Raw genomic sequence first — 10,538 nt, forward strand, 5'->3', positions numbered from 1 at the left:
GATCTAATAACCATGTATAAGTATATAAGGGGACAATACAAATATCTCGCTGAGGATCTATTTATACCAAGGAAGGGGACGGGCACAAGGGGGCATTCTTTGCGTCTGGAGGAGAGAAGGTTTTTCCACCAACATAGAAGAGGATTCTTTACTGTTAGGGCAGTGAGAATCTGGAATTGCTTGCCTGAGGAGGTGGTGATGGCGAACTCAGTCGAGGGGTTCAAGAGAGGCCTGGATGTCTTCCTGGAGCAGAACAATATTGTATCATACAATTATTAGGTTCTGTAGAAGGACGTAGATCTGGGTATTTATTATGATGGAATATAGGCTGAACTGGATGGACAAATGTCTTTTTTCGGCCTTACTAACTATGTTACTATGTTACTATATCATAGATCAGGGCTGGAGCCCTGAAAAACTATTCCACAGATTGGAGAAACATAGAATCCTATGCAGTAGAAAATAATAATAAGGAGCACTGGAAATGAGACCAAAACAAAGATTTTAGTATTGAACCACAATGCATTTCAACAGTGCCACCTGAAGGTCAGTCACCTCCAGTGACACCATCCACAGCTGCTCTACTAGCACAGAAACAGGATCCATGATTCCAGCAAATGGGAAAAAAACCCACACAGAAAAAACCCACCCCAAAACCCATGTGTCAGTTTATGTCTTTTTTTTTCTTTTGCAAACGTGAACAGCCGGTCATAATGTAAAGCACAGTGTAGGAAAGGCTAAGTGCAACACAAAGAGATAAGGGAAAGGAAGCCCAATACTAGGGAAGCGGGGAGTGGAGAGCCCTAGGCAGACCTAACGTCACCCTGTCTGCCCTACACGTCCCTATATAGGTTCCGCACCTATCGCCGAGTAGGATGCCTGACCCTGGAGATAAGCCCTGCATCAGGAAGGACAGGATGTCAGATAGTCAATACCCACTATCACTAAAGACAGATGGAATACACAACCAAGGAGAACACTTACAGAGAAACACGGACGTCGTCCAAAACACCAGAGACGAAGATAGCTGACTGCTATAGCTCCAAGTCTCAACAGGGAAATGGAAATATCACTGACAACTCCCAGCAGAAAGCTGGGACTTATAAACACCCCGGTCCAGGTGTGTCAACTGGACCCGGAGGATGGCTCCCACTGGGTCCTAGAGTCAGAAGGACCAGGAAGACGTCTACAAAGAAAACTGCTGAGACCTTCTGCAGTCAGATGCAGTGCGATGGTCTGCAGCCTCTAACACACCAGTGACACACAGATGCAAAATAGGAATGTAAAAGTTCGACCTTCTCAACATCATTTTTGACCACTTCACCCTTTTTATCCTGTAAAAATCCTATAGCATCTCTGACTTTTCTTTTTCTTTTGACATACCCCCAAAATCCTTTTTTGCTGCTTTTGGTCTCCCTTGCAAGCCTCACTTCATTACTGGCTTTAGCTCTAACTCTTTCCCTGCAGACAGGATTATATTCTTCTTTAGATATGCCCCCTCTTTCCATTTGATATACATTTCTTATTTACCAAGTGATTAAGTTCTGTGTTCATCCACCCTGGTCTCTTTAAATGCTTCCAATTCTTCCTTCTTTTCGGGATTGTTGTGCGGTGAGAATTTCATTTAGCGAAATCTCCCATCCTTCTTGAATGTTTCTGTCCTTTAGAGCATCCGGCCATTGGACCTTTCCTACCTCCTTTCTGAGTCCATTAAAATCTGCCATTCTGAAGTCCAACTTTAAAGTCCGGGCCCTCGCTGGTCTTCCTCCTCTTATACTCCAATATTTGAGGACAGCATCATCGCTGCCTCCTAAATTCCCAGCCACCATTACTTCCTCAACTATCTCCTCCCTCTAGGTAAGAATTAGGTTCAGGATTCCAGATCCTCTTGTTCTCTCTTCTACCTTTTGAAAGATAAAGTTGTCAGCGAGAGAAGATAAGAATTCTCAGGACCCATTACTTTTGCCTGAGAGAGATTCCCAACAAATATCTGCATAGATAAAATCTCCCATGATCACGATGTCGCACTTTTTTGAGAACAGAGATATCTGATGTAATAAGAGTTCATCCATATCAAATACATCAGTATTTGTAGCCAAAACCAGGTGAGGAACCATCAAGAGAAAAAGTATTAAAAAACCACGTCACCACTTCTGTATTTATCACCCACTCCTGGTGATGTGAAATACTGACCAAATACTGACAGTGTGTACGTAGCCTAATACAGACATTGGATAGGACTGTGGGATCCATCAGTGATGCGGTAAAGCTGCAGTTGTTCTGCTGTGTTTAAATTACAATTACACATATTGTCCTCATATTTAATGCACTAGAAAGCAGCAAGTCACAGCAATAAAAAGTCTAATAGACTGACGAGCAAAAGGGTAACAATGTATTGCACTTCTGACTTTCAGGCTCCATATCTCACCGTCCATTTCTGCTTTTAACGTGAGCCTACCATAATTTTATAGACAATCATCTTGGCCGTTTCATACATAAATTTGATTTGGAACTATTTAGCATATGATTAGTTATGCAGATTTCATTAGGTCACTGCATCGTTACTGTTTTGCGCCTAAAAATATACATTTTTCTTATTTTGCTAGTATTTTGTACTCGTGGTGGGGATGTAGTGTGATCACAGTGTACTTATGGTGGAGATGTAGTGTGATCACAGTGTACTTATGGTGGGGATGTAGTGTGATCACAGTGTACTCATGGTGGGGATGTAGTGTGATCACAGTGTACTTATGGTGGGGATGTAGTGTGATCACAGTGTACTCATGGTGAGGATGTAGTGTGATCACAGTGTACTTATGGTGGGGATGTAGTGTGATCACAGTGTACTCATGGTGGGGATGTAGTGTGATCACAGTGTACTTATGGTGGAGATGTAGTGTGATCACAGTGTACTTATGGTGGGGATGTAGTGTGATCACAGTGTACTTATGGTGGGGATGTAGTGTGATCACAGTGTACTCATGGTGGGGATGTAGTGTGATCACAGTGTACTTATGGTGGGGATGTAGTGTGATCACAGTGTACTTATGGTGGGGATGTAGTGTGATCACAGTGTACTCATGGTGGGGATGTAGTGTGATCACAGTGTACTTATGGTGGGGATGTAGTGTGATCACAGTGAAGTCGTGGTGGAGGATGTAGTGTGATCACAGTGTACTCGTGGTGGAGATGTAGTGTGATCACAGTGTACTCATGGTGGAGATGTAGTGTGATTACAGTGTACTCATGGTGGAGATGTAGTGTAATCACAGTGTACTTATGGTGGGGATGTAGTGTGATCACAGTGTACTTATGGTGGGGATGTAGTGTGATCACAGTGTACTTATGGTGGGGATGTAGTGTAATCACAGTGTACTTATGGTGGGGATGTAGTGTGATTACAGTGAAGTCGTGGTGGAGGATGTAGTGTGATCACAGTGTACTCGTGGTGGAGATGTAGTGTGATCACAGTGTACTCATGGTGGAGATGTAGTGTGATCACAGTGTACTCATGGTGGGGATGTAGTGTGATTACAGTGTACTCATGGTGGAGATGTAGTGTGATCACAGTGTACTTATGGTGGGGATGTAGTGTGATCACAGTGTACTTATGGTGGGGATGTAGTGTAATCACAGTGTACTTATGGTGGGGATGTAGTGTGATTACAGTGAAGTCGTGGTGGAGGATGTAGTGTGATCACAGTGTACTTATGGTGGGGATGTAGTGTGATCACAGTGTACTTGTGGGGATGTAGTGTGATCACAGTGTACTTATGGTGGGGATGTAGTGTGATCACAGTGTACTTATGGTGGGGATGTAGTGTAATCACAGTGTACTTATGGTGGGGATGTAGTGTGATTACAGTGAAGTCGTGGTGGAGGATGTAGTGTGATCACAGTGTACTCGTGGTGGAGATGTAGTGTGATCACAGTGTACTCATGGTGGAGATGTAGTGTGATCACAGTGTACTCATGGTGGGGATGTAGTGTGATTACAGTGTACTCATGGTGGAGATGTAGTGTGATCACAGTGTACTTATGGTGGGGATGTAGTGTGATCACAGTGTACTTATGGTGGGGATGTAGTGTAATCACAGTGTACTTATGGTGGGGATGTAGTGTGATTACAGTGAAGTCGTGGTGGAGGATGTAGTGTGATCACAGTGTACTTATGGTGGGGATGTAGTGTGATCACAGTGTACTTGTGGGGATGTAGTGTGATCACAGTGTACTCGTGGTGGAGATGTAGTGTGATCACAGTGTACTTATGGTGGGGATGTAGTGTGATCACAGTGTACTTGTGGTGAGGATGTAGTGTGATCACAGTGTACTCGTGGTGGAGATGTAGTGTGATCACAGTGTACTCATGGTGGGGATGTAGTGTGATCACAGTGTACTCGTGGTGGAGATGTAGGGTGATCACAGTGTACTCATGGTGGGGATGTAGTGTGATCACAGTGTACTTATCGTGGAGATGTAGTGTGATCACAGTGTACTTATGGTGGAGATGTAGTGTGATCACAGTGTTCTCGTGGAGGAGATGTAGTGTGATCACAGTGTACTCATGGTGGGGATGTAGTGTGATTACAGTGTACTCATGGTGGGGATGTAGTGTGATTACAGAGTACTCGTGGTGGGGATGTAGTGTGATCACAGTGTACTCATGGTGGGGATGTAGTGTGATCACAGTGTACTTATGGTGGGGATGTAGTGTGATCACAGTGTACTCATGGTGGGGATGTAGTGTGATCACAGTGAAGTCGTGGTGGAGGATGTAGTGTGATCACAGTGTACTTATGGTGGGGATGTAGTGTGATCACAGTGTACTTGTGGGGATGTAGTGTGATCACAGTGTACTCGTGGTGGAGATGTAGTGTGATCACAGTGTACTTATGGTGGGGATGTAGTGTGATCACAGTGTACTTGTGGTGAGGATGTAGTGTGATCACAGTGTACTCGTGGTGGAGATGTAGTGTGATCACAGTGTACTCATGGTGGGGATGTAGTGTGATCACAGTGTACTTATCGTGGAGATGTAGTGTGATCACAGTGTACTTATGGTGGAGATGTAGTGTGATCACAGTGTTCTCGTGGAGGAGATGTAGTGTGATCACAGTGTACTCATGGTGGGGATGTAGTGTGATCACAGTGTACTCATGGTGGAGATGTAGTGTGATCACAGTGTACTCATGGTGGGGATGTAGTGTGATCACAGTGTACTCGTGGTGGAGATGTAGTGTGATCACAGTGTACTCATGGTGGGGATGTAGTGTGATCACAGTGTACTCGTGGTGGAGATGTAGTGTGATCACAGTGTACTCATGGTGGGGATGTAGTGTGATCACAGTGTACTTATCGTGGAGATGTAGTGTGATCACAGTGTACTTATGGTGGAGATGTAGTGTGATCACAGTGTTCTCGTGGTGGAGATGTAGTCTGATCACAGTGTACTCGTGGTGGGGATGTAGTGTGATCACAGTGAACTCGTGGTGAGGATGTAGTGTGATCACAGTGTACTCGTGGTGGGGATGTAGTGTGATCACAGTGAACTCGTGGTGAGGATGTAGTGTGATCACAGTGTACTCATGGTGGGGATGTAGTGTGATCACAGTGAACTCGTGGTGGAGGATGTAGTGTGATCACAGTGAACTCATGGTAGAGATGTAGTGTGATCACAGTGTACTCATGGTGGGGATGTAGTGTGATCACAGTGTACTCATGGTGGGGATGTAGTGTGATCACAGTGTACTCGTGGTGGAGATGTAGTGTGATCACAGTGTATTTGTGGTGGGGATGTAGTGTGATCACAGTGTACTCGTGGTGGAGATGTAGTGTGATCACAGTGTACTCGTGGTGGAGATGTAGTGTGATCACAGTGTACTCATGGTGGGGATGTAGTGTGATCACAGTGTACTCGTGGTGGAGATGTACTGTGATCACAGTGTATTTGTGGTGGGGATGTAGTGTGATCACAGTGTACTCATGGTGGAGATGTAGTGTGATCACAGTGTACTCATGGTGGGGATGTAGTGTGATCACAGTGTACTCGTGGTGGGGATGTAGTGTGATCACAGTGTACTCATGGTGGGGATGTAGGATGTAGTGTGATCACAGTGTACTCATGGTGGGGATGTAGTGTGATCACAGTGTACTCGTGGTGGAGATGTAGTGTGATCACAGTGTATTTGTGGTGGGGATGTAGTGTGATCACAGTGTACTCGTGGTGGAGATGTAGTGTGATCACAGTGTACTCGTTGTGGAGATGTAGTGTGATCACAGTGTACTCGTGGTGGGGATGTAGTGTGATCACAGTGTACTCGTTGTGGAGATGTAGTGTGATCACAGTGTACTCATGGTGGAGATGTAGTGTGATCACAGTGTACTCGTGGTGGGGATGTAGTGTGATCACAGTGTACTCGTGGTGGAGGATGTAGTGTGATCACAGTGTACTCATGGTGGGGATGTAGTGTGATCACAGTGTACTCGTGGTGGAGGATGTAGTCTTATCACAGTGTACTCATGGTGGAGATGTAGTGTGATCACAGTGTACTCGTGGTGGGGATGTAGTGTGATCACAGTGTACTCGTGGTGGGGATGTAGTGTGATCACAGTGTACTCGTGGTGGAGGATGTAGTCTTATCACAGTGTACTCATGGTGGAGATGTAGTGTGATCACAGTGTACTCGTGGTGGGGATGTAGTGTGATCACAGTGTACTCGTGGTGGGGATGTAGTGTGATCACAGTGTACTCATGGTGGAGATGTAGTGTGATCACAGTGTATTTGTGGTGGGGATGTAGTGTGATCACAGTGTACTCGTGGTGGAGATGTAGTGTGATCACAGTGTACTCGTGGTGGGGATGTAGTGTGATCACAGTGTACTCGTGGTGGAGGATGTAGTGTGATCACAGTGTACTCGTGGTGGGGATGTAGTGTGATCACAGTGTACTCGTGGTGGAGGATGTAGTCTTATCACAGTGTACTCATGGTAGAGATGTAGTGTGATCACAGTGTACTCGTGGTGGGGATGTAGTGTGATCACAGTGTACTCGTGGTGGGGATGTAGTGTGATCACAGTGTACTCATGGTGGAGATGTAGTGTGATCACAGTGTATTTGTGGTGGGGATGTAGTGTGATCACAGTGTACTCGTGGTGGAGATGTAGTGTGATCACAGTGTACTCGTGGTGGGGATGTAGTGTGATCACAGTGTACTCGTGGTGGAGGATGTAGTGTGATCATTTATACAATTGTACCTCAGTGGTGAAATTATCCAGCATAATGATTTCTGCTCCGGCCTCTGCAGCTTCTAAAGCTTCGTCCACGGATCTGCACTCTACTTCCACCTTCAGAGTGCGTCCGGCCAGAGTGTGCACGGCGTGTAGAGCCTGGGATGAGAACACAGACAGGAGGTTATAAGTGTGCAGAATCCATGGTGAGACAATGAGCAGACTGATGTCCACCTCTCAGCATTGGTGAGGTCCCCTCAGATCCCTACTTGTCCTCCTATTTTCTATGTGAGCCCCTGATCCGACATGGGGGACTGTCTAATAGTGGAGGTTGGCACATCAGTGGGGAGTACCATACTGGGTATACAGGGACGGGAGGCTGCACATGGACTGTCCCCAAAAATTCGACTTTCCAAAAAGGACTTTATTTCTATTTACTATGCGAGCATGAATAATTGTGAAGACATGATTGTACCGGCAGCTGGCTCCCCTTCGCACCTTTGACGGACAGGAGGATATACCCAGGAGTTCCCGAGAATGTGATGGGACATTCAGGAGGACACACAATGGAGGGGAGATTTAGATGGAAGTAGAGGGGACATTTAGGAAAAGTCTGAGCAGGACAGAAACATTCGCCTGGAGAAGGGCAGCAGAACCTCAATGTGTCTTATGCGAATTTCACCTTCTCTACATTGAAAAGTGAAATTTGTGTAGAAAATCTGCTGCATAAATGTCTGGCGCCCCGTATGTTCTGTGTGCGCGAGATGCGTGGACATCACCTCTCTGGCTCCTCCCATTGCCCATATATGGTTATCCTTCAGCATGATCAGATCGCCGATCCCATAGCGGTGAGTTCCGGCTCCTCCCACCAGGAGGCCATACTTCTCAGGCAGTCGAAATCCAGGAGTGGTTTTTCGGGTACCTGTCACCTGCCCCATCCATCCTGCTGCCCGTGCCTGCTCAGATACCTGTCTGGCCAGTGTGGCCACACCGCTGACCCGCGACAGGACATTAAGCGCTGGGCGTTCTGCCAGTAGGAGATCATTCACATGACCTGGAACACGAGGAACAGTGTTAATGCCCGGACCAATGGGTACACACACTTCCTACTTACTGATAGATGTGGCCCCTGAGGTGACACACTTTGGTCAGCTCAGGTCATTGCCCCCCTACAATGATACTACGGGTAGACCCCCATGATGAGCTTTGATCGCGTTTCTGAAGCTGCGTATATTCGCTGGGTCAAAAACGCAGCATTTTACATTACCAGCAAAGTGGATGGGATTTATAGAAATCCTCTGCCCACTCATTTTTTACACTGCGTAAACTCACTTGCTGTGGCTTTTTCCAATCCGCAGCATGTCAATTTCTTTTGCGGGTACACTGCGTATTTTGTGCAGATTTTCCCCATAGACTCGCATTATGAGCAGAAATTGCACAAGTAAAAAAAACGCATCACAAAACATGTAATCTGCGCCTAACTAGGAAGTATAAAAAACAAAGCAACTTTATTTAAAGCATGGCACATCAAACAGACAAAAAAACGCAGAGTCAAAGACCCGATAAACACGCATGTTAGAAAATGCAATAAAAAAACATAATATGATGCTATCACTACTCACGCACAGGCCCTGATGCAGAAGAGCCAGACGTTCCGGGGTCAATACTGAGAGAGTACGTAGATAACCAAGGGAAAGACAAAGGCGTAAGTCAGGTCACAGTCCAGGGTCAATAACCAGAGATAGTGGATCAAAAGACAAAGAGGTAGTCAGAACACGGTCCAAAGGGCCAGGCAGCAGAAGATCAGACCTCAGAGCAACAGGACCAGGCTAACACTCACCATCTGGCAGGGATCAGGGGCAGACAGCTCAGTTTAGTAGCTATGCCATCACCAGAACACTGAACACCTGCAGAAAGTCCCGCACGGCCCAGACACAGTTTGGACCGCAGAGCTGTCAATCAAGGCACCAACATCCCAGCAAGCCCATCACCGAACTGGACAACCAAGACACAGACAGCTCAGCAAGACAGTTTCCCTAGAACAGCACAGCAATCATTCACTGAGCCGAGGAATCATGACATGCTAATTACCTAATTTACATAATAGGTGCGGAAATTCTGCAGCGTCAAAAACTCAACAAATATTGATTATTATTATTGAATATTGATTAACGGAGACGTACATGATCCTACCTAGAGGGCGGCCATGGCACCAGATTTACAGTTACACGCTATTTGAGGAAATCTGGCAAGAACATTATAAACCCAACAACCGAGCCTGCATGATGCAACGAGGCCTCCAGGATCTCCATGATGACCTGGTAGACCTTCATGGTCATTACACGGGGTACAGTCAGGGCAGCACTAATTTCCATGACACTGGGGAGTTGTGTGTGGAGACCCTCATTATTATCTACCATCCATTTGGCGGGGGCACAGTTCTTTCCTCTGATGTCGCATGTTACCTCGAACAGTGGCCACCCTTGTCACCGGCTCCAGCCATGTACCCTCCCTGTGATCCCACGTCACACTGCAACCGATTTCTTCACAAACAGCTTGAAAGAAGGGGCACCCCGCCAGCACCCCAGAAGACTTGCACAGTAGAATTGCTTCCTGAGAGCCCTGACTCCTACTAGCAGCAGCCCATCCAGCAAAGTCAAGCCATGGTGCATCCTCTTCCAGCCAGTCCCGAGCAAGACGCTGCAGGCGACAACGTGGCAGGAGAAGAGCCAGGTCATTGGAGGCCATCGAAACCTGGGGGCCACAGAAAAAAAAGGAAATCAAGAAAAATGGCAGTGATCCACTCTCAGACTGCAAATCTGCACCCTCAGCCACTCTACACCCTGCACACCATCACTCCAACCTACACCCCACTGAATAATGTACTACCCCCCCAACATGCTGGATCCAATGCCCCCCACTCTGACCCCTCAGCCTTGTCCTCACCTTACGTCTTGGTGCCGTGGCTGCAGATGGAGTAATAAACACATTTCTGGTTTTTACTTTCGGGACAAGGTAAACAGCAGGTTACACATTGACATTACATAGGGGTCAAAGTTCAGAGGTGGCTGACGTATGGGGGAATCAATACTGATAAACAGGGAAGAAGAAAGGAGGCTCCTCCTCGTATAGCTCATATACTGTCATGGCCTGATTGTGTAATGTGTGAGGGCAATTATTTTCTGGGAGATATGCTTTATTTTCTGGAACAATTTCATGGGTGCAAACACTTTCGGCCATGACTGTATGTGGCAATTCGCCACTGGGATCGCATCTTCTGGGTATGACGGTCAACACTCCAACATGGTGGA

General features: G+C 46.4%; 1 protein-coding gene across 1 annotated transcript in view; it reads right to left on the reverse strand.

Annotated features, from left to right (window-relative positions):
• QPRT (quinolinate phosphoribosyltransferase) overlaps positions 1–10,285 on the reverse strand; it is a 34,329-nt gene extending 24,044 nt beyond the window's left edge. The window contains exons 1-4 of the mRNA XM_069735232.1: positions 10,174–10,285; positions 9,693–9,981; positions 8,007–8,281; positions 7,255–7,386 (exon numbers count right to left, since the gene is read on the reverse strand). Coding sequence (XP_069591333.1) covers positions 7,255–7,386; positions 8,007–8,281; positions 9,693–9,975 — 690 coding nt within the window. The 5' untranslated portion in view covers positions 9,976–9,981; positions 10,174–10,285. The remainder of the gene's footprint in view (positions 1–7,254; positions 7,387–8,006; positions 8,282–9,692; positions 9,982–10,173) is intronic.
• Positions 10,286–10,538: the final 253 nt, after the last annotated feature.

The sequence above is a fragment of the Ranitomeya imitator genome, chromosome 7, assembly GCF_032444005.1.
Source record: "Ranitomeya imitator isolate aRanImi1 chromosome 7, aRanImi1.pri, whole genome shotgun sequence".
NCBI classification, from domain to species: domain Eukaryota; kingdom Metazoa; phylum Chordata; class Amphibia; order Anura; family Dendrobatidae; genus Ranitomeya; species Ranitomeya imitator.